We start from the raw sequence: 22,917 nt of genomic DNA, 5'->3' as shown, positions 1-22,917 counted from the left end.
CAGAGACTCCGCTTTTACCGCCCTTGAAGTCTCCGTCGTACCGAGAAGCCCCAGAGCGGTCCAGGGCCCATGTATGATGTGTGTGTGACTTTATGTGACTGTTCTGCAAATGTACTATTACGGCAGGGCGTTGCTGTGGGATTACCTGTACCCCCGAGTCAGAAAAGTCCCGGGGTTAGGCTCTATCTTGAGCCTGGCAAGCTCGGAGTTTTGCTGGCGGACAAAGACTGGAGTCCCGACGGGCATCAAAGCATCAGGGAACCGCATATTCGTAACAGATTGCCCAGGACACGGTAGCTCGGACTTGGGGCCGACGACGCGAAACCAACAAAGGTATGGTTCTGTGTGCTAGATGCCTTTCCTAGTGCCTAGGTTGAGCGTGGAGACGGAGGTTGATCGTACTAAAAGCAATGAGGTGACACTACCATTATCAAGCATGGACACGATGTTGTACCAGGGTCAGCCTCTGGCTTATCCCACCTCATAATACCCTCCGCGTGCCCATTTCTATTTCTCGAGACGATCTTGGATTTCCTAGTGTTGCCATTCTACATATACCCATAGCAGGCCGGCCCCAGTTTCCGTATTGTATCTTCACTCTTGTTCATCCTTGACTGCTTCTGTTGGGATAGAAAGCTTCGACTGGTATAGGATTGCCTCTCGAAACTTTGTGATTACCAATCTATAGAGACCTTCATACACACCTTACACACATACAACATAGCGAATTGACCGCGATCATGCCTATCGCGTCACTCCAAATCCCGGTCGAGATTCCTCCCGTCGACATCTGGTCATATTACCTAGAGCAGCCCAAACACTATCCCGGCGACAAACGTCAGTACACCATACACAATCATTTTCTCACTTTCTTTCTTGTCTCATTGTTGTCTCGAAAAACAATACTCATTTCATGACAAAAAGCGTCATAATGTCTCATGGCTAACTCTTTGTTCTAGCCCTCTTCGTCGACTGCGACACCGGCAGGTCTCACTCATTCAACGACATCAAGCGTCTCGCCCTCGAATTCGGCAAGGGCCTGCGCCATGTCTTCAATTGGCAAAGGGGCGACGTCATGGGCCTTTTCACGCCCAACAACATTGACGTCCCCGTCGTGAACTTTGCCATTCACTGGGCCGGCGGCATCGCCAGTCCTGCCAACCCGACGTACACGCCCGAGGACCTTGCTCAGCAGCTAAAGGACTCTGGCGCAAAGGCCCTTCTTACGCAGAAGATGTTCTTGCAGGCTGCCCGCAAGGCCGCGGCGCTTGCGGGGTTGCCTGAGGACCGGATTCTGCTGATGGGTGATGGTCGGGATGAGACCGGGGTGCATAGGCATTGGTCTGACATCACTGCCCAGGGCGCCAAGGTCCAGCCTCAGAAGGCCAATATTGATCCCAGGAAGGACCTCGCGTATCTCGTGTACAGCTCTGTGAGTGTGCCCATACCATGGATATCTTGCATATTGGCGACTAATAAGCCCAACTAGGGAACAACCGGTCTGCCCAAGGGTGTGATGCTCAGTCACCAGAACATTGTAGCTCAAGCGGTCCAGGGCGAGAAACAAGGCGACATCAAAGGCCTCTTATGGGAAGTAGACGCTCAGCTGGGCGTTCTTCCATTCTTCCACATCTATGTACGTTTGTCCCAGAGAGAAGAAAGCGAGCTGCCATATTCCAGACCATAAGCTAACATCGATGTCTTCATTCACCTAGGGCCTGGTCGTTGTCTTGGCTACCACCATCGCTACCGGCGTCAAATGTGTCGTCCTGCCCAAGTTCGACCTTGAAAAGGCCTGCAAGCTGATCCAAGACCATCACATCACCTTCATGTATGTGCCACCGCCCATTGTTCTCGCTCTGGGCAAGCACCCCGTCATCTCAAAGTACGATTTGTCATCACTGCGATGGATAAACTCGGCCGCTGCTCCATTGAGCAGAGAACTGGCAGTTTCGGTATGGGACCGGCTCAAGATTGGCGTGAAGCAGGGCTATGGACTGTCTGAGACATCCCCCGGTGTCATGATACAGCTGGCAGAAGAGTGGTGGAAGTATCAAGGCTCCGTTGGAAGGCTGTATCCGAATATGGAGGCCAAGATTGTGGACGAGGATGGCAAGGAACTGGGCTATGACAAGGTGAGAGGCAAACTGACGGAGATTTCCACTTATTGAAGTGTGTACTAACTACCATGGAAATCTAGTCCGGAGAACTTCTCCTCAAGGGGCCAAACGTCTTCTCAGGCTACTGGAAGAGGCCTGAACTCAACAAAGAAACCTTCACTGAGGATGGTTGGTATAGGACTGGAGACATCTTCTACTGCTGTCCCAAGGGCAACTTTTACATCACCGACCGCAAGAAGGAGCTCATCAAATACAGTAAGTCCAACGACACATATTCATCCCCTTATAAAAACCCATACCATTCGCACTCCATCCCTGCTCGTCTCTTGTATGTGACGCTGACTCGACTCCCACAACAGAGGGCTTCCAAGTCCCTCCCGCCGAACTCGAGGCCAAACTCATCGGCCGTGACGATATCGCTGACGTCTGCGTCATCGGTGTCTGGGACAAGGAGCAACACACCGAGATCCCGCGCGCCTATGTCGTGCTCAAGCCCGGTGTCGAGGAGACCGAGGCCAAGGCCACGGAAATCACCGAGTGGCTCAACGCAAAGGTCGCACCCTCCAAGAAGCTGCGCGGTGGCGTTCGCTTCATCAAAGAGGTCCCTAAATCTCAAGCAGGCAAGATTTTGCGGAGAGTGCTGAGAGACCAGGTCAAGAAAGAGGAGGAAGCGGAGGCAGCAGCACCAAAGTCGAAGTTGTAAGTAGAAGAGAACGGGCGTTTTGGGTTGGTGGTAAAGAAGGCGTGTAATTTTAGCCGTTGTTTAATTGTACAATTCGAGGTTGTGGATGACCTCGTCTAATGCCTATATAACAAATACAAATGAACGGGTCTGCTGCCGTTTCATCTATCCTAGTGCTCGTAAAGTCGTCTATTTTCCAAGACGCCAAATCATCCCAATCTTTCCGCCTCTTCTAGCAGCTTCTCGACGCTGAATCTCGGATCGCCTTTTGTAAACCACTCAAGCAGTTTCTTTCTTTCTTTGGCCCTCTCTTTTCTCTGTCCATCTAGTTCATCGCCCTTTTGCTCCCATCCGCCGTAGAATCGCTGCAAGCACATAACCAGCCATCTTGCGTGGTCTGGCTGTACGCCCCTCCCTTCCATGACCTGGCCCTGCATAAGAACCAGACCCTTGTCCTTAATCAGATCGAGGTGATGCGTCACTGTGGTATGTGGTTGCGCAAACTCCCCTCTGGTCTTATACTCGACCAGCTGGGTGAACAGAACAGTGCTGGTCTTGGATGCTGCATCAAAGGTCCATTGCAACAGGTGCATTTCTGCGCCCTGATCCTCGTGCGGCACCGGAAGGACAAAGAAGGGACTGCTGCGTGCCAGATCCTCCATCGCTTTGTATGTTGGCGCAGGGATGACGGCGCAGAGCGTCTGCGGAGACGATGCGTGGCGAAGGCGCCAGATGGCTGTGAGTTCCTTTTCGGGCAAGTCGGCGGCTTTTTCGAGATCGAGGATATCGCCAAGGGGTTTGATGGCGGGCTTTTCGCTTGAGGAAGCCTTTGAAGCGGGCTTGGAGGAAGAAGATGGCACAGGCCCGCGATTCGGCTGGGAGACTGGCGTGCCCTCGGTCTGCGGGATGGATGCCGAGGACAGATCCTCTATTGAAGGAACGTCTACGGCGTCATTCTTGCGCTGTTCTTGAATCTTGTCCGCATACGCTGCTTTGAGGTCTTCGATGCTTCCATGACCCTCCTGCGACGCCTTTTTGGTGAGTTTCTCGCGGTACTTCTCGAGGATCACTTGCGAAGGCTGCGTTGTGTGGAATCGGACGTCGACGACTTGCGCCCAGCGACGCTGCTGGGTTGTGCGAGCGGCGAAGCGCGCCGAACTGGTCGCCAGATGTCGCAGCGTCGGTATTCGAATCATGGCTACGACGAAGAGGTTGGTGAAGCTGGAATTGGCTGTTGCAAATGCCGGCCCAAAGCAAAGAAACTTGAAGCATCGAGCGCGGGATTCTTCCGTCATGACCAAAAAGTGGGGACCGAATCTCCCAGAAAAAAACACCCCACCATGGCCGATGTTCGTCCCGGCGGAATTGCGATTTTGTCTGCTCGTCAATGTTTACAAATACATCTTTGCCCTGCTCCTGAGCGGCCGAAAACACCTAGAACGGCGCTGTACAGAAGGGGAAACTCATCCAACAGCCTCAATTCACGCTCCTAGGGACGTAAGAAGCGGTGAACTCTTCGGGAGTGGGCGGTTGGTCATACAAAAGTTACCCCGCGATAGTGACTGGGATTGGACGCTCAGACTCACCGAGACTTGCACTGATAACGTTGCATTCGACTATTACGAGGGCATTCGCTGCGAGAGAGTTGATATAAAAGAGTATCTTTTGCCTTTTTTGGATCCTCCTGAATCACCTGGAAGTCGCCTGGATACCGGTTTAGCATTTACGCAAGCGCATAGAAGCCATGGCCGATTTTCGGCAGCTGGCACTCGACTTTGTCCTCGAGGAAGATGAAGCCAAACTGACAGAATTGGCCCAGAGAGCGGCCAAAGGTATGATCTATTTGAAGATTTGAGATGTGGGCTAGTCTAACATGAGATTTTCTATAGAGCTTGAGACAGGTCCGGCCAATTCCAACCCTGTTGCACGTTGGGTAGAGGCCGTTCAGCCATGGATGCCGGGTAACAACGAGACTGAAGATGCACAAGAAACTCCAGACTGGACATCAAGAGCAAAAGGTGAGAATATGGCTCTCATTCTATAGTCACCTTGATGCTGTGCTAACATAAATGTGGCTCAGCTTTGGAGTTTTTATCTCATACACTGGATTTTGTGAAACCGGATCTCCTGAAATTGAGCCAAGGTAAATCCATGGTTCTTACAAGCTGCCACAGGGTCAATTCGACTTACACTGTTTTCTAGTGAAGCTCTTGATTGCCTTCTTCGGCGCCATGCTCGACATTGATCACAAAGCCGGCATCCTAGCTTCGGCCTCGGCCTTGTCTCGGATTATCGCCATGAAGGCCTTTCAATCACAGAGTGGCTACGACATCATCGGTAAAGTGTGCGGTATGAAGGAAGACTTCCAAAGACAGACTATCAAGACTCGCCTGGCAGTGTATGAGTTGCTGAGAACACTCATCTCCACCCCTGAAGTTGCGAGCAATCTCCAGCAACGGGACGGACCTTCCTCTGCATTCATGACCAACCTGTTGGAGCTGTGCCGGAATGAGAGAGACCCGGATTGCTTGATTGTGTGGTTTGACATTCTGAGAATTTTTCTCCAACAATATGAGCCTACCCAAGAGGTCCTCGAGGCCGTCTTTGCTGCGTTCAAGGCATACTATCCCATCACCCTACCGCGCCTGTCGCAGAGCGGCCTTACTCCAGAGGACCTTAAATCTCAGCTTCGGAAATGCTTCTCATCAACATACCGCCTCGCATCCCTTGCACTACCATTCTTGATAGGTAAACTTGACCAAGGAGACGGTGTTACTGTCAACGTCAAGGTAAGCTGGTTCTGCTCCTTTCGTCTGTATTCAGTGAATCTCATTTATTCTAGGTCGATGTTTTGAAAACTATCAAAGAGTGTCTTGAAGAGTACACACACCCAGAAGAATCAATTATCCCATACGTTAGCCGGACTTGGGGCAGTCTCAAGTATGAAGTACGAAACGGGGAAATCGAAGATGCCATTTGGGCTACTCTCGAAGTGTTGAAAACGCTCGCAACAAAGCTCAAGGGCGACGATCTCCGCAACTACACGCTGGATGTGACGCGCGACTGCGTTAACGACCTGTCGAATCCCATGTACACTACTCCAGCTGGCCGTCTCATCGTCAGTGTCCTCAGCGCAAACCCGAGTGCATTCGTACTCATGGTGGCGCCAACAATCACGCACCTCAAGGACAACCTACGACACCGGAAATCAGTGACACATAGTCAAGATTTGCTGAAAATCCTTAACGTCATCTTGGAAACTCGACTTCTCCTGTCGCAGACGCAGATGACTGATGAACAAAAGAGCGATTTTGTGTCCATTGATGGCATCTTCAAGAATCTTTACCACGACGTTTACAAAAGCCCTGTCGCACTTGGAAGCAACGAAAACGCCAATGTGGATGATATTAAAATTGCAACGGAGGCAGTCCAGGGAGCGGGTGCGTTGGTCTCCCAAGGAACCGTGCCGCTCGGATTCGAGAAAGAAAGTGGGCTGCTTCTTCCTGAAGCAACGTGCTCTGAAGTCTGCCAAGCACTGTTCGCCATTGCATTAAATGGGTTTGGTGGCCATTCTTCAAACTCGACTTCAGATGATCTTCTGAACGAGACAGCAAAGGCTCTACACAGATCCGTCCAGGCCTACGCACCGGGCTTCCGACCTTTGGTTGATCAGTTTGTGTCAGTCGCTCAGAGCAGTCGTAATGACCAGAGTGACGAAGCTGCCGAGAAAATCCAAAAGATTGGCTCTCTGTTGGCTTATATCGGATGCTCTGAATTGCCCAAGTCTCTTATCGCTGGGAGAAATAACTTCTTGGCCCTGATTCATGTCATAACTACCGAGTTAATAGCGGCGATGAACGCAAAAGCTAGCCCAAAGATTTGGTGTGCGTTGGTTGTCGGTATTCAGACTGTCTCACGTTACTTCAATGACGCTTGCTTGAAGCATAACCCAGAGAAAGACCAGGCTTTTGATGGTTCCATGTGGCTGTATCGGGTCACTTACAAGTATCCGGAGCTAAGAGTCATTGCAGAAGAGGAAGATGATGGCTCTGCACCGAGTTACAACAGCGCAACACCGCCGAAAGGAACAACCGTTACTGAGCTTCGCAATGACTTTTTGCTCGTTGCCCTGGTGGTTGTTCGGAGCCTTTATCGCCGCGCAACCGCCGCTGTAGGTCTCATCTCGGGCACCAAGACTCCGGCTCTTCAGCTCAGCAGGGACTTTGATGGCTCTGATAAGACATCTGAATACCAGTACCTCCATCTCGTCTCTGATTTTGCTGGGTTCGTTGTTCGTGAGATGGGCGAGGCTCAGCAGGCTTCACTAAAAATCGATCACTACTTTTTGAATCTTTTCCAAGAAGAACTAATACCCGTCCCTGCTTCCGCTACAGAGGAACAGAGAAAGGCTCAGCTGGAGAACTACACAGATGAGCAAGGATCATCATGGGGTTGGTTGACAGAAAAGACAGTCAATACTCTTTCTTTCGGACTCCTAGAGGCTATGAGGCCCTCTATTGTTGCAAAACTCGTGAGTTGTTCCCTTATTCCTTTCCAATCTTTATAGCACTTCTAACTGTCCGAATAGTTTGACTCTGGAGTTGCGCAAGAACTTTTAATCAGTGGCCCTTTGAGTGCCTCTCTCACCCAAAACTCTGTCACCAGACCTGTAACCAGATCCATCCTGACCATTCTGGCGAACAAGTACAAGGTCGAAAGCCTCGGATATCTGATGTCCAAGTTGGAAGGCCGATTAGAAGCCTCCTTGAAAAATGCCCAAAACGCTTCTGACAGTGATGATGCTTCGCGCTACCTAGAACAAGTATCTTCCATCTACGCAATTGTCAGTGGGCTGATCCGTCGCCCAGGCGGCACGCAAGCTCGAGCCCTGATCCAGCGGTTACGCGATGTCCCTGGAAACGAAACTACTGGCCATCTCCTGGCTCGAAGACTCGAGATGATTGTTGCACCGCAAAAGTTCTTGGCAAAGGAGAACTTTGCCGTTGTGAAGCCCCTTTGGACACAGAAGATTTACTTTGAGTTAGTCAAGCCCATGCTTGACATTGCAACAAGTCAAGACGCCGAAGCTGGAAGTCAGCTTGTCAAGACCAATTATAGAATTGGCGTTTTGTCAATGGTGAAGCACATGCCATTTTCCATTTGGGAAGACGATTGTGTCGAGATTCTACGCGTATCAATGGCACTCTCGCAAAGCTTGGGCCCCGGCCCAGATACCCTGCCCGCACTCGAGATTCTCAAGAAGATCCTAGCAGAGTCACCAGACAAGGCCCAAGAATACGCCAAGAGCCTGATCAACATCGCACTGCCTTGCTTCTCACTCAAGGCCGCAGCACAGCTGACGCGGCCAGACTGGCTGCCCTCGGGCTACGTCCCTGCAAAGATGCGTCCCGAGGTCGAGGCCGAATGCGGAAAGCTGGCCCTGGAAGTTGTCGGTGCGCTGCCGAGGTTGTTCGAGTCGAAACACGTCGTGCCGTTCGTTCCACAGGTGCGGAGAGAGCTTTCTCTGGCATGCGGGCACCCGGTTCGGGATCTGCGGAGACTGGCGAGAATGGCCCGGGCCGCGTGGACGGAAATCAAATAAGGTAGGAATGAAAGTGGGACAAAGAACTTTAGAGCATTTATAGAAATTTCAAGGAGAATCTGGAGGAAGATGTTGGGCGTTAGATCGGGCTGAAAATGGATAGAATTTGTGTGCTTTGTTGTAATGACACTAAATTGTTCCAGCCATGAACTACACAATATGGTAGCATAGCATAGGTCTTCAATATTACAGGGCTGCTATTACATATTACCTCTTCTACAAGACTGTTGTCATTATCAAGACTTGTATCACTTTGTAATCATCATAATGGATGTGCTCGGAAGTATCAACAAGTTTTCTGCATGATAACAAAGCAGCAATAGCTCTTGATAAGGAGTCGCAGCCCTCACAACAATGGATTAGGGGCAAAACAAAAAAAGAGAACAAAAATCATAACCAAAGTTATATGTGCGTCGTTTAGTCATTCATCAGTTTAAATCTTGCCACCCTCGCTCTATCCTTATGGTGTATCAATCTTCACATCATCCAGGCCCCGCGAAATGATTTCTCCAGCCAGCTCAATCTCAAGCTCAATATCCGGCTGAGCCTCCTCATACAACCAATGCTTCTCACCCGCCATCTTGTAATTATTCATCGCCAACTCATGCGGAATAATACTCTTCTTCAAGCTCGGATTACCCGCACACGCAGCCTCAACCTTGAGCTGGATCTCACAGCTGCGCTCCACCAAGCCCAGCAAAAACGCAGCCTCATCAACAGTCTGTCCAACAGTGATGATGCCGTGGTTAATAAGCAAGGCAGCTTTCCCCTTGGGACCAAGCGCCTTTGCAATCTGTCTGCCCTCCTGCTCGGCCGTCACGATGCCGGCATACTCGGTGTCCACGGCGAGAACCCCGTAGAGATCACACACGTCTTGGGTGATCATGTCAAGAGGCTTGCCAAAGGCGCACCAGGCACGCCCGGCGATGGTGTGAGCGTGGCAGATGGCGTGGATGTTGTGGCGCGCCTTGTGGACTTCGGAGTGAATGTAGTAGCCCGGGTTATTCACAGGGTGAGTCTACAACAACAAAAGTCAGCTTTGTGCCCCCTCAAGCGATTGATACAAACTAGATTGGGAGATTTATCATACCCGGTTACCGCCGACAATCTCACCATCGCTGATCCTCAAGCAGACCATGTCACTGCCGTTGAGGAGGGCAAAGTGCTTGCCGATGGGGTTCATCCAGATCAGGTCCGGGAACTCGGGGTCACGGACGGAGATGTGGCCGGAGATGCCCTCGGTGTAGCCGTGGCGAGCCCAGTTGCGGAAGACGGCGGCCATGTGCAGGACAATGTGCTTGCGGTGCTCGTGAAAGGAGGGGAAAGTTGGGATGCCTGATGGAGCGGGTGGTTAGCTTAAGGTCTTGGATGAGGCATTGCAGAGTGGGAGGATTCTCATCGAGATGGATTGGATATGAATGGATAGGTAGTGGCCATCAAGTGGGATGTGAGAGTAATGGGTATGAATGTTTATGAATGTGAGAATGATGAACGGGGATGGTTGTACCTCGCAGGGGATTGGGGCCGCGGCTGAGGCTGTCCAGCTGGGATTCCAACTCCTCCTCTTCGACAGCAGGAGCAACGTTCATCTTGATGATGGACTGCTGGTGGGTGTGTTCCTCCTCGGTGGCGGTGGCAGTGGGTGGTGCCATTGTGATGAGTGTAGTGAGTGATGCTTTATAGTTTATATCTAAGATAAGAGGCTAGATATTGTTCCTGTGCTACAGACAGTATCGAGAGTATAGAGAAGAAGTATTAGATCCGGCTCAATGCCCGGCGGCCATCTCACGGGTGTTTATACTCTCTGGCACTCTCAGACAACCCGCTGCAAGGGGTGGAGAGGCTTCCGATGACGGCCAATGGCAAACCTCATGTTTGGTCTGATGTGAAGCCTGACGTAAGTTGGGTTGGCCGAACGCTGTAGTCAGCCGTTAGTTCGTCGTGGATTTCCTATTCCAGGCCTGTGAGTTGCTCGCTGGTGCTTCTCATACTTGCATGTCTGCGTCGGTTGTTGGGCGCTTGCATGCAGTTAAGCGGCCGCTATATGGCTATATGCAGTGTTACCCCACTTGTCGGGCCGACATGCATGTATGCGGTACGGATAGCTTCGATTGTCTCTATTCTAGTCGGTCCATGGATTGGATTATTGGCTTTGGGTATCCACGGCTTTGGAAGACGAGGGGTAGTTTGTGATTTTATATTGACGCTTAAATGGTCCGGGGAAGGCGTCGAAATGTTGTTTCATAACTCGGAGGGCGTTCTAATCATGATCGGTCCGTGTCTAAAGGATTACCTTGAAGTATTACTAGATGATATGATATTAGGACTAAGGATAGCTGCGATGGAATATATGCATTTCCCCCACGCTCAATGTTATATCCGAAAGGCAATCGATACTTGTATCGAATTCGTCGCGCCCTCTGAAGACATTGTCACGGCGACGCTTGATTATTCAGGCGATGAAAATGTCTCTATTAAACGGCCATCGCTTCCAGGGTACTAGCAGCGAATTAATGTAAGCAGCCGGCCAGTCTGCATGAAGCCACCGCCGTAACACGAGCACAAGCACAGCATGAAGCACAAATGTAAGCGTCAACCCGCAACAGAACCAACCACACAGCCAAAATGCCAACTGCATTGCTCCACGGATCGCAATTGATGAATGGAATAAAGATGAAATTGTCGTAGAATACACCTACTTGATGTTTATATAGTTGAAAATGTCCATTTCTCTTCGTTGACACTCATTTTCCCCTCATCCCAATTCGGCCACTTACACGCCCCATAACTGGTGCTACGCCTCACCTCACCTCATCTCTATGACATTTGATGACATCCACGACAGCCACTCTCTTATCCTCATCCTCAGTCCCTCTCAAACACCAAGCATCCATATTCACATTCACACCCACATTCACATACCACCAAAATGGTCAACCGAGAAGAAGCCCTCAAGCTCTGCGTCAGCCTCGCCCGTGAATCCCTCGAAGCAGGCGACTCCCCCTTCGGCTCCGTCCTAGTCGACGCAGACGGCAACATCCTCCACAAGGACCGCAACCGCATCGTCACAGGCGAAGCAGGAAACTTCCAGGCCGACGCGACGCTGCACCCGGAACTGACGCTGGCCCGGTGGGCGCAGCTCAACCTCACGCCCGAGGCCCGCGCCTCCGCCGTCGTCTACACGTCCGGCGAGCACTGCGCCATGTGTGCGGCTGCCCACGCGTATGTCGGGCTGGGCCGGATCGTGTATGTTACTTCCACGGCGCAGTATCAGAGCTGGATGGAAGAGGCTGGAGTCGAAAAGGGCCCTGTGGCGGCGCTTCCGATTAATGCTGTTGCGCCGCACATTCAGGTTGAAGGACCGGTTCCGGGGTTAGACTTGGAGGTTAAGGCGCTGCATCAACAGAGATGGCAGAAGCGATAGCTGAGGGTGGAGGCATCTGTTCGGTGGACTTGAGAGGAGAATCTGTTGAATGTATCCATGACTTCCGGGAGAAATGTTGTGGCTGGGTCATAAATGAGTCTTAATCAAGTTTTGATACGAACAGCCCGACTTTGTTTCTCAAATCTGTGTATCCGTCGCGCTCTGTTCCAAGGATATTGCTCTATTTTAATGACAAACGGCCAACTGCAGGCATCCGATGTCCATGCTTTGGGAAACGCCGTTTGGTCTTCATCACTGTTTACGGGAGCATTGTCTAAGAAGTCTAGAGTGGGACTTTGAGGCCTGAGAGAGCATTCCTACCCGAGTTTGCATGTGGATGGCATCTTACATGAACTTGCATTATACCTACCTCCCTAGGAGCGTTCATGTACGCACATCTTATTAATACATGGGACGCGGACATGTATGTGAACTGGAGACTGGTGTATTTGTGCTTCTTTGTTTGAACATGGCAGCATCCGTCACCGCACAGGGCAGCATCCCCATGTACGTTAATATGGATTACCTTTGTTCGTATTTCTGGCCAGCATCACAGCCGCGTTCGAGTAACACAACACGTTCAAACGGAACTGGGCGTATATAAGGAGTCTGTGTAACATGAGTGCCTGGCATGTCTTTTAATGCCTCTGATGAAGAAGAAACTCATTCGAACCGTTCTCAGAGGCGATCCATAATAGCAGAAGTAATAGCAGTCTTCATACTTGTACTAACTCGAAGAAGCCCGGATGTTGGTGAATGGCAACGAACATTCACCCCTTTCCTGCTCCCGTTTCCCGCTTCTAATTCTGTTTCCTCATCTTAGGCCACGTCTCAATCTCTGATCGCCGCCTTAACGCAACCAGTAAAGCAGTGACTGCCTCACGGATAAGAACAGGAAAAGTTGACCAACGCCGGAAATCCTGTTAACGGCTGTTCGCAGTAACAATGAAGAAGAACAGATGTATTTATACCATGTAATTTTGACATGAAACACCCGATAAACTGCCTCATTGTACCGTGTTCTAGAAGGCTGCCGTATCTGGGACGTTTCAGTACAATCTCGCGCTAAGGAAATGGATCGTTGTATGATAGGAGATGGAAATAGACTAGATGCTTGTATAAAGCTGGGGTTTGAGGAGTATTTCACCTTGTGAGCTTCAAACTGGCCGGTAGCTCTCCCATTGTTGCCCGTTGGCAGACAGTATGCAAACGCTTTGGCAGACAAATCTGAAGCATCGGATACATGTATCTCCCCCCACGAGCTTCCGTGAGCCAGGTGGATGTCTGGAGGCAGAAACAGAAGAATTATTGATGCATTCCATATCCATCTTGGTTTTCTGGGCTCATATCTTGGATTTGCCGTCCGCCTCTTGTTTCAACATAGTTTTAGCAACACGGGAGGAACGGGTACTGGCAACTGTAGTGACTGACGCGGCATCGTGAACATTGGTCGTCTGGGTTGCGCCATGGCTCTTCAGATGTATATAGGAAGATGCCCTTTAACCCGAGCGAAGCATCTTGTTCATCCCGTGATTGTCAAAATATTGTAACGTTTAGTGCTTTCCCATTCTGCTGACGACTGCGAAGAGGGCGGGGGAAAAAACCGATGACAAGATGCAGGAAATGACCGAAGAGCCCATCAAATGCCCATTCCCATGTTGGCGGAAGCCCGTTGCCAGCATCCTCCCTACGGTTACCACGCCCGTCTCGTCTGAGCAAAGCGCTACCATAGCCACGCCCGAACAGGACATTATTCCAACGGCAATCGAATCGCCAGAAGAAGATGCTGCTCCAGCCACGGCCGCCACGTCTGATGACAAAGTTGATGCATCGGCCACCCGGAAGAAGTTCCGGAGAAGGCTATTAGAGAATTTCCGGCTCCCAGGACTAAGAGACACACCCACGTCTACTCCGTCTACCGAAGAAGTTGGCGCAGGGCTGACCCTGGATGAGCTCTGGAAGAAGCTATTGAAGAATGGCCTTAAAAAAGAGAAATCAGGACGCCTTTCCGATCTTTTAAAGTATAAATCTTGCAAGGATGATATTCTTAAACTGTACAAGGCGTACGAAGAAAGAGCGGACACCAAGTTTCTGACAGCCATGAAGCCCGTTGTGGAGGGCCTGCTTGCCTTCAGTCCAGGGATCACCTCCTTGGCCAAGGCTAACAAATTGTTACCCTTGGTATGGGGAAGCATCCAGATCTTCCTAGAGGTGAGCGTTGTCCTTATCGCTCTCACATGAGTAACTGCCATTTTCGCTGACTTTTTTGAAGAGCGCAAAAAGTATCTACAGTGTCTCCTCCAGCATTCAAGCTTTGCTTGATAGCCTTGAAACAATGCTACCGCGGTTAAAAGAATACGTCAACCTATACCCTGACAACGAGCGTCTGCGCAAAATATCTTGCGATGTTTATGTAGTTTACGTGGACGCATGTATACAGACGGCCCTCTATCTTGAAAGGCGAGCTTGCAGTGAGTAGACCCGTAACGCACCGACCAGCCTTTGCTTTGCTAACCAGTCTGAAAGAGAATCTCCTCCGGGAGTTGTGTCTTGCCTGCCGCGACGGTCGACGCTTTGCTGATGCAATTGACAAATTGGAAAAGCACGAAAGGGCTTTTCACCATGAGGCGGACCTGGCTTCTGCCAGGCATGTGAAGGACATCCACACGGCCGTGAGCGAAAGAGCGCCTGATTTGATGGCACCAGCCAATTCACAGAGCAGCATTCGTGAGCAGCATACATAGTGGATGTGACTTTGTATCGTGACAGGCGCCGGATGGAGAGGACTTGTAAGGAGGCGGAAGGGGAGGAGCATGTTGCTCGGCACACAATCTGGTTCTTCTGGTCATTTGGGTTCAATCTTGTGCTTCTTCGTGTGAGCGACGAGGTTGTTGGGTTTCCGTGCTATTTTTGGTTTCTTTTGGTTCGTGCTATTTTTGACTTGACTTGACCTGGTTTTGTATTCAAGTTGTTTTGTTTGTTTTTGGTTTATTTTTGGTTTGTTCCGGATTGGACATCACACTTGGTTCTTTCTTGTTCTAGACTGGGCATTGTCAGGCCTTCTTTCTTCTTTCTAGACCGGGTGTTGCTGCGGGGTGGTTGAGCGGATCTATTGCTTATAGACTCTCTACTCTTTCTTTGTTCTTCACCTCAAATTAGAACAGAACAATGCAAGTCTTTTCTTCTCGACTTCCACTTTCCTTGCCACGTTGTGGCAAAGCCAAACAATTGAACCAAGTGAAACACCAAAGACGGGATGGTGTCTTGCAAGCATTGGAGTTTCGAGACGGCATCTCGACGGCGCAAAAGACAAAAAAAGGGGGGACTGCAAAGATGAGCTGGGGACGCATGTGCCACTGCGGTTCCTTTGCAGGCCGTTCAGATTTACAACACTCTTGAGCCAATGGACTGGACAAGCTGCGATATTCATTTGAAAGGCGTTTGTTCACATCATGTCGAATCGCATCACACATACCTAGGTATAAATATTGCCTCGAATTTCCAGTTGCATTGGCTCATCAAAATCACCAATATGCCCATTAGCGGCCTTTCTACTTCGCAACACTTGGAGACAAGATTCAAGACACAATGCAAGTCGACCCTTTCCTTATTTTGCCCACCCCCTCTGTGAGTGATTATGATGTTGACCCAGGAACCAATAGGGCAGAAACCATCGCCGGGTCCCCGGGTGAAATAGTCCAACGTCTCGACAAGGCCCGCGATGCGATTGCCGAAATATTAAAGGAGAATCACATCGTTGGCCTAGCCAGTCACGTCATATTCAAGGGCGAAATCATATGGACGGCAAACATGGGTTACCGCGACATGGACCAAAAAAAGCCCGTGGATTCAGACACCATTTTCCCCATCGGCGCTCTGAGCCAAGGCTTCACGGCAGCTTGCGTGGCTCAGCAGGTGTACAGAAAGGGGTTGAGCTATGACAACAAGATTTCAGACTTTCTTCCCCAAGTAAACAACAGTGATGCGACAGTCGGCGATCTTCTCGGCCATCGCACAGGACTTCAAACGTCTGATCACTGGCCACACATATTCGACGTTGGCGACTTCCCCTGCAAGGTAAACGACAGGACGATTATTCCGACATACAATAACCTTGGGCCTCGGGCGACTCTGAGATCTCAATTCCTACACAATGGTATCGGTTACGCCCTTCTTGGGAAGATTGTCAGTCCAAAGTATGCAGACTACCTCAAAGAGAATGTCCTGAAGCCTCTCCAGATGTCCCGTACTCGAGTGGCCCTGGATGAAACATCTGACATAGAACATAACACGTCTCGGAGATACAGCGTTGGAGTCAATGGCCGACTGTTCGTACATGCCCGAAATTGCGGCAGTTCTGCCTATGAGCACAACTTGATGCCATCAGTGGCCGTTGGAAGTATGATGAGCACCACAAATGATTTGGCCAAGTACTGCATCGCCCTCAATCGGGCATGGAAACGTCAACGTCACACAAAGGATGTGGAAATCCAGACTCTCAGACGCAAGCAAGTATTTCCAGATGTAGACTTGCTGTTCAATCCGCTCCAAGCTATAGGAACGGGTGAAAAAGCAAATAAGAGTCACGCTGCTGGCTGGGCGACCTGCACGCTACCCGCTGTCATTGGAGATATTGGAGCCAACCCGGAGCTGATGAAGACGCAAATGCCCGAGCTCGGAACGGGCATCGCCCCGGTCACGTTGATTTGGAACCAGAGCAGATATCACGGCACCCACGGCTTTGTCGGCCTGCTGCCGGGATACGAAGCCGCGGTGATAGTGCTGAGCAACACGACGACGGGCGACGACACGCCCGACTGGATCGGGCAGCTCCTGATCCAGGCGACTCTGGGCAACCCGTACAAGAACAACTATGCTTTCCTCGCTGGAATAAGCGCACGCAACGCGCGCCAAGAGTATTCTGAGCTCGCTGAAAAATTACAACAAGGCCGACAAACCAAAGGACCCACGAGGCCTCTGAGCGACTATTGTGGAGAATATGAGAGCGCTGTTTCAGGTGAGAGCATCACTATCCGGAAGCAGTCATTTTTCTCGAGGCACCTGGGCAAAGAACAGAGAGATGAGGACGAAAGGGGGCAAAGACGAATAAAGAGCCCCCTCGTAATGACTATTTGGGGTGCCAGCCTCGGAGGTATTCCACTACATCATCATCATGGAGATGTCTTTACATGGTTCCTGTCGTGGAATCAAATGGCCGAACAACAATTTCCCCTCGTCCACGATGCACAGTTTTACACGATCCAGTTCCAGCCAAACAAGAGCGGCACACTCATTGAGTCTCTGATTTGGGTCAACGATTCGGCGAAACCTGAGGGAGAAGTCTTTGCGCGCATTTGACCGCCAATAGAAGAGTTTTAGAGTAGTTTTGTAGTTTAGATGGTAGTGATGACAATATTGATGCTTAACCCCCCTTGGCTCGTGGAAATGTCTGAGAGGTGACGATTCGTTTGAAGTGTATGCTCCAGTGACTATAACTAACTGGGCAATAATTCATTGCCATTATCACCTTGCCAAAGCCAACGAGAGGGGAACAGGAAGCCCGTGTTGCTAATCTATTCAACATGGAAGGAGTTTCCAGTTCATTTCGATATTCAGCTGGAAATGGTCATTCACCAGTTTCCTAAAATTATCACAGTCTTGGCATATCATGTTGCTGCTCAGTATGACGGCACTCTTTAACGAGATGGGGGGCTCATTCTCGCTCAGTTCCATCAGATCCGAATGTGCCTTTTCTTTCTTCGACAACTTGCTTTCCTTCTTCTGTTGAGTTCTCATTGTAGCCACGAAAGTGTCCGACTCAAGTCTTGACAGTTCTTCGTCGATTGTGTGAATCTTATGTTTCAGCCTATCGACCTCTTGCTCATCATAAGAGTCACCAAGCAATCGATCATCTGCACTGAAGAGCTGGCGGTCCAAGTCAATTTTCTTCTCTTCCAGATCACACACCCTGGCCCAGGCAATGGACAATTGTTTTCCCTCTTGCAAGGAAGTTTCCACTTCAAGGATTGAGTCTTCCAACGTCTGGTCAGGTTGTCTGTCTTTAGGCAAGAATACGTGCTTGTCTAAGAAGTAGGCGATGAGCTTTTTCTCTGAATGGCAAGCATAATACTGGCCTGGTTTGCCCTGATCCCAGCTTAGATATTGCGGTTCTTCGAACCTATGGCCGATTATAGATGCGATGTAATAGACCTGCTCGGTCCAGGATGGCATATCCTTATCGTTTGGGGGTAGAGAACCAACACCCCATCCACTAGTTGCCGATATTCGAGCAAACTGATCTCCCCGGTCGAGAACGGCAGCAGTTTTCTTGATCTGCGGGACGGGGTAGCGTTCAATGGGACCATGAAGAGTTATTACCATCTCTAACTCAGATTTCCTGAAGAAATAGTTGTTCCTCTCACTCTCTGAAAGTGGCCTAGTGTATGCATGACGCTTCTCACCGTTCGAGTCGCCAAGTAAGATAGCGATATGTCGCCTATCGCTGTTACGTTCGGGGACGTTATCTGCAGCCGCACGGCTAGAGCGACTATATCTCTCTTTTTCATTTCGGCCAGTTGGCTGTGCTAAATCCATCGCACTGCGACCGTGACGGTCCTTGGCGGATTTGGAGGCATTGGACTCGAGCAAAGCTTTCACACTCCTCAGGCGACCCCAAAGGGCGGCCTCCATGAGCGCACTTCGTCCGTTATTATTGGTAGCGTCGACATCCGCACCTTTCTGTAAAAGGAGCGACACCATCTCGTCGCTCTTTTCTGCTGCAGCCATAATCAAGGTTGTGTTTCCAGTCTCGTCTTTTCCGTGCAGAAAAAGTTTCGCCTCCGTAGAAGTCTCCAGGTACTGGCTTACTGCACCCAATTTGCCGAATATACAGTCTGAAACAGCGAACCGAATTTTCTTTTCCTCAAAGGTGTCGCCATTTGGAAGAGTAAAAGTAATAACTTCTCTCGCATCATCGTAGAGATCCAAAATTGGCGCCGACTTTGGTTCTGTACCAGAAATTCTCATTGCAGAGCGAAAAGAATCCGCCAGCTCGCACTCATCACTCTCTGAAGAATATGGGTTGCCATCAGTGTGAGCTGCTTGCAAGCTGGGATTCACAAAACAGGCTCTTCTCTTGTCAATTTCATAGCCGACAAGTCCACTTTTCTCATCGATGGGGAATATGAACTCATATTGGCCACCGGGGGCGCAGTGCGAAACGCGCTTTCCCGGATTCGCGACTCCATGTCGATGCAATTCATCGCAGTAGGGGCATTTAACGGTAACCTGGGATGAATCCCAGCGAATTACATTAATTTTTGGACATGGGGATAGATTGGTAGACATACTGTCACATGCTGTCCTTGAATAGAAATGGAATGGAATAGTTCTTGATAAAAAAAGGAAAGAGCACCTGCAACTATTTTGATACACAAAAGCCGTTTCCCTCCCCGCACTTTTGACGTTGGCCGAAGTCATTGAGACAGGTGTGCCTGGTCACATGCTGTCGACGCCTCTTTTGGAAACATGCTGCATTCCAGCACTGGCTGAACACAGTAGGACTTGGATTGGATCCGAAGGGGGATTGTTGGGCAGAGGCCAGGACTTGGGTCGGGCATAACTATGGAGCACATATAGCAGATGGAATCCCCGATTACCTGGTGCTATTTCGTACATGTACTCAGCGTATGTGTACTCGGCAAACCGTCAGCAGTCAGTGTAATGGGACCTTTTGAAATCCTTCTTCGTGGTCAAAGTACTCGACATAGATTGTAGCACACTACCCATGAGTTATACCTATACCATTGCTTCCACTTTGAAATCTTATTACTACCTAATGATGCCCGGTTCATTGAACATCTGCTACTCTCACTGTCTTCAACGAGTACTAGGTATGTACCACAAGGTTTGTACCGTCTGCAGGCAAGCAGCTTGGCCAAAAGTTTAAGCGCATCTGGGCCGCTCACGAGACGCCACGCGGACCAGGAACGCGAGGGGGGCCAAAGGGGGAGGGATTCTGCTGTGGTTGGCTGGACGTTGATGCATAGCTGACCTCCGTGGTAAGCCCAAGTGGTTCCAAGATGAACATGTTGCCTTTGGGTATTGGTACACGTGCGCCAATGGGCGGCGTTGAAGATTGATGTCCATGTTTATCTATTTTACACGAAGTGCTTGTGTTGCCGAGCACCGACAGGGTTCTGCCTGATTTAGTATGGATGTACGGAGTACGGAGTACGGAGCTCTTCGCATGCACGAGTATATTGAAATGCGGGGAGGAGAGACAAGAGTCAAAACATGCATTGTCACATGTCAAGATGGATGGATGCTCGAGTCGCCGCGTTCCGTGTCCCGTGGCTCCGTCTAGATTTGAGTTTCATGAAATGCGGCACGGCCAGCTTCTGACTCGCCTCTTGGTTCCTGGCCCGAAACACGCCTTATCCCTTAGGCTGGGCGATGAAGCGAGGAAGAAAAGAAAATGCCATGGCGAAAGACGAGAGGGCCAATGGGAGGAGAGGGAATGTCACCCCGGGCGGCAACTTAAACTTCTCCCCCTCTCGTATCTCGTACATATACCAGTCTTTGTATGTATTAGTAGGTATATACGAGTATTAGTAGTACTCGTAGTAGTAGTAAGGGTGTAACAGAAGGGAGGGGGGATGAGGAAGCGTGGTGATTTGACGATGCTGGGGAAAATGGGGTGGGATAGAGTTGTGCCGGGGGTCGCTTATGCGGTTGCTTTTGAGTGTGCGGAGAAATTGCAGCCCAGCTGACTGATTTACTTTTTACTTTTTACCTTTTTTATATTATTTTTGTCTGCTTTGGCGTCTACCGTATTGGTCTCGTTTTTCAATAGGTTGAGTTTTAATTCCGCGTGCATGAGCAACATGAGGTACAACTTTGGCACAGTATTTGCTGCTTAGCATGGGTCCTATACCCAAGTACCAGAGCCGACTCGTTCTCTATCCCCCCTGGTTCAAGAGCCCCAGCTGTAATAAATGAAACAGCTTGATAATTCAAAAAGTGACAAACGAATCCGCCCCCTTTGTCTCTACAATATTGGCGTATCCCTTGAAGAAGGGGTTCCGTTAAATAGACCCGTGATGAGCAGCGAAAACGGACATTTGCAGCTTTTGACATGCGGAGCAAGCGCCTGAAGAGCTGCCCTAAAAAGGGGCTCCATCGCACAGTGTGGAAAATCCGGGGCTACAAAGCACTGGCAGTACCGGATACTGCGGTTAGTACTGGGTAAGGGATCTGCGCTGTCGGTGATGGTCCCGTGCGTGCCATCTTTTGCAGGTGAGGAGGCCGACGATCTGTATGACATGCAGTTATTATGCATTGGAACTAGGCATGTGAGTTGTTCATATAGTTTGAATAACCTGAGAGTTGTGGCGCTTTTCTTCAACGGTCCGTTCAGTTGATGGTGACTAGCGCTGAGCTATTGCTACACCATTGTGCAATGAGGGATGGATGAAGGGCACGGGCCGGGGTAAGTCACGGAGTCGTCAATGCCATTGAAGTATCAAATCAAGTCAGTTGGGCTACGGGCGCTGAAACCCGGGCTCTTGGTTCGGAAACCATCTTGGCCGTCGGAAATGGGCTGAAGCTGAGAGTTGCCGCTGTCAAAAGAGGCTGAATGCATCTTGTGCGAGGCGGCTCCATGTACATCATCTGTGCTGCTGCGTGTTGCCTCTTTTGTGTCTGGTGCATGTATAACATTAGCCGCCGGCTAGTTATATAGACATATGTAGATCCTTGAGTATTGATGGACGATCTATTCAAGCTCTCGGTGCTTAATCACAACGACAATGAGTGCGTATTATAAATATATACGAGTATGCAATTCTCAATGAAGATCCAGGCTGATTATGTTGAATCTACGCATACCGCCTTCTACAAGTTACGCGTGCAGAATTCACACTGTCCAGACAGGGTGTCTTTGAAAGGGGGCCAATATTGCCCGCCTAGGCCTAGTCATGTGCAGCTTTTGGGCCTGTTCGGGTATTTTTGTTGAGGGGCGCGCTGCATGCATAAGAGCCAAAGAGCATTCGACGAATGCGCTGCGTTCCTTTTGCCTGTGTTGTGTGTATAAAGACGAGAGAGAAGAGTGTGTACAGTACATACAGTCGAGGGCAAGATTGGGCCGAGACGAGTTTCATTCGCAGCCATTGAAACACACCGGACGCCATTTAAAGCAGCCCGACGCCCCTCCCATCCTTCTCGTGATTGCTATTGACGATATTTCTCTCTGCATTCGACTCTCTCATTCTCTCACTCTCTCCTTTGCATCGGTTCGGTCGGGTTCTGCCGAAACGGCCATCTCCGCTTGTCCCCAGCAAAACAGCTGCAATCCATCTGCAGCAACCCGGAATCTAGCCGCCCCCCTGGTTTGCAGGCTGTGTATGTCAGGTACCTTTTGAGCTGTAGTGCAAACGCACAGCCAACAGCAACAAGAAGCAACATCCTTTGATCACCGGCACAAAAGAAGAGGTATGTAAATCAAGAGAAAAAAGAAGAAGAAAGAGAGTGAACAGAAAGAAAAGACAAGACATGAACAAGTCCCACATTCCCCATTTCTCCGTCTTCGTCCTTCGTCTTCGTTCTTTTTTTGGTGGCCCGATCCACCCTCTCTGTTGGGGCCCTGACACATGATGCATAAAGCAAAAACTTACCACCCGAGCATCATGGCAGGGCCACTTTTGCCATGTGATAATGCAACACAACGCTGACTCTTGTTTCTTGTTTTTTGTTTTGACTCGCAGCATCCCGAACTACATCATTCCATCTCCTTTTTCCTTCGCCCTCAGTCGTCAGCGGATCCACCGGCCCCGAAGCTTAATCAGACCATCAATTCGCTTTCGGAAGCTCAAGATCCCAGCCTTAGCGGTGGAGCTGCCACGCCGTCATCGCAAGCATTGCAAGCATTATCCAAGGCATCCTTTTACGTTTTAAAACACGGGCTTTCGTCTCCCCTGCAGCTCGGAACTCTTGACTTGCGCACGCGTCATACCGGCATTGAAACACTCGCTCTACTCCAAGACATTGTCGACATCGGTTGATATTTCAGCGGGAAAACACACACACACAA

The 22,917-nt window shown here is 50.1% G+C and overlaps 10 protein-coding genes across 10 annotated transcripts; 7 read left to right on the top strand and 3 right to left on the bottom strand.

Moving 5' to 3' along the window:
- Window positions 1–546: 546 nt before the first annotated feature.
- On the top strand, window positions 547–2,917 carry M431DRAFT_225085 (hypothetical protein). Its single transcript, XM_024913594.1, has 6 exons — window positions 547–837; window positions 960–1,432; window positions 1,490–1,636; window positions 1,716–2,135; window positions 2,201–2,375; window positions 2,480–2,917. Exons 1-6 carry the CDS (start codon window positions 741–743, stop codon window positions 2,821–2,823), a joined length of 1,656 nt encoding a protein of 551 aa, XP_024771356.1. The 5' UTR covers window positions 547–740; the 3' UTR covers window positions 2,824–2,917.
- Window positions 2,918–3,011: 94 nt separating this feature from the next.
- Window positions 3,012–3,998, bottom strand: M431DRAFT_92809 (hypothetical protein; the record flags this gene model as incomplete). The annotated part of the gene is made up of 2 exons (XM_024924405.1): window positions 3,012–3,611; window positions 3,687–3,998. 2 exons carry the CDS (start codon window positions 3,996–3,998, stop codon window positions 3,012–3,014), a joined length of 912 nt encoding a protein of 303 aa, XP_024771355.1.
- A 548-nt stretch (window positions 3,999–4,546) lies between these two features.
- Window positions 4,547–8,404, top strand: M431DRAFT_92919 (hypothetical protein; the record flags this gene model as incomplete). Its single annotated transcript, XM_024924418.1, has 6 exons — window positions 4,547–4,634; window positions 4,692–4,820; window positions 4,883–4,945; window positions 5,005–5,591; window positions 5,645–7,333; window positions 7,391–8,404. 6 exons carry the CDS (start codon window positions 4,547–4,549, stop codon window positions 8,402–8,404), a joined length of 3,570 nt encoding a protein of 1,189 aa, XP_024771354.1.
- A 275-nt stretch (window positions 8,405–8,679) lies between these two features.
- Window positions 8,680–10,192, bottom strand: M431DRAFT_510830 (hypothetical protein). Its single transcript, XM_024919546.1, has 3 exons — window positions 9,912–10,192; window positions 9,495–9,739; window positions 8,680–9,422 (listed from the first exon to the last, which is right to left on the bottom strand). Exons 1-3 carry the CDS (start codon window positions 10,054–10,056, stop codon window positions 8,865–8,867), a joined length of 948 nt encoding a protein of 315 aa, XP_024771353.1. The 5' UTR covers window positions 10,057–10,192; the 3' UTR covers window positions 8,680–8,864.
- Window positions 10,193–11,333: 1,141 nt separating this feature from the next.
- On the top strand, window positions 11,334–11,828 carry M431DRAFT_484643 (hypothetical protein; the record flags this gene model as incomplete). Its single annotated transcript, XM_024916221.1, has 1 exon — window positions 11,334–11,828. One exon carries the CDS (start codon window positions 11,334–11,336, stop codon window positions 11,826–11,828), a length of 495 nt encoding a protein of 164 aa, XP_024771352.1.
- Window positions 11,829–13,442: 1,614 nt separating this feature from the next.
- Window positions 13,443–14,572, top strand: M431DRAFT_484642 (hypothetical protein; the record flags this gene model as incomplete). Its single annotated transcript, XM_024916220.1, has 3 exons — window positions 13,443–14,039; window positions 14,101–14,299; window positions 14,328–14,572. The coding sequence occupies 3 exons, from the start codon at window positions 13,443–13,445 to the stop codon at window positions 14,570–14,572; spliced, it is 1,041 nt and encodes a 346-aa protein (XP_024771351.1).
- A 763-nt stretch (window positions 14,573–15,335) lies between these two features.
- M431DRAFT_121683 (hypothetical protein) lies at window positions 15,336–17,245 on the top strand. The gene is made up of 3 exons (XM_024912140.1): window positions 15,336–16,024; window positions 16,229–16,870; window positions 16,931–17,245. Exons 1-3 carry the CDS (start codon window positions 15,417–15,419, stop codon window positions 17,184–17,186), a joined length of 1,506 nt encoding a protein of 501 aa, XP_024771350.1. The 5' UTR covers window positions 15,336–15,416; the 3' UTR covers window positions 17,187–17,245.
- A 150-nt stretch (window positions 17,246–17,395) lies between these two features.
- On the bottom strand, window positions 17,396–19,175 carry M431DRAFT_522646 (hypothetical protein; the record flags this gene model as incomplete). Its single annotated transcript, XM_024920507.1, has 1 exon — window positions 17,396–19,175. The coding sequence occupies one exon, from the start codon at window positions 19,173–19,175 to the stop codon at window positions 17,406–17,408; it is 1,770 nt and encodes a 589-aa protein (XP_024771349.1). The 3' UTR covers window positions 17,396–17,405.
- A 735-nt stretch (window positions 19,176–19,910) lies between these two features.
- Window positions 19,911–20,536, top strand: M431DRAFT_224965 (hypothetical protein). Its single transcript, XM_024913592.1, has one exon. It carries the CDS (start codon window positions 20,045–20,047, stop codon window positions 20,468–20,470), a length of 426 nt encoding a protein of 141 aa, XP_024771348.1. The 5' UTR covers window positions 19,911–20,044; the 3' UTR covers window positions 20,471–20,536.
- A 1,107-nt stretch (window positions 20,537–21,643) lies between these two features.
- M431DRAFT_224842 (hypothetical protein) lies at window positions 21,644–22,395 on the top strand. Its single transcript, XM_024913591.1, has one exon. The coding sequence runs from the start codon at window positions 21,806–21,808 to the stop codon at window positions 22,247–22,249; it is 444 nt and encodes a 147-aa protein (XP_024771347.1). The 5' UTR covers window positions 21,644–21,805; the 3' UTR covers window positions 22,250–22,395.
- Window positions 22,396–22,917: the final 522 nt, after the last annotated feature.

Source organism: Trichoderma harzianum (assembly GCF_003025095.1).
Source record: "Trichoderma harzianum CBS 226.95 unplaced genomic scaffold M431scaffold_11, whole genome shotgun sequence".
Lineage (NCBI taxonomy): Eukaryota > Fungi > Ascomycota > Sordariomycetes > Hypocreales > Hypocreaceae > Trichoderma > Trichoderma harzianum.
This window is presented reverse-complemented; position numbering and strand designations above follow the sequence as displayed.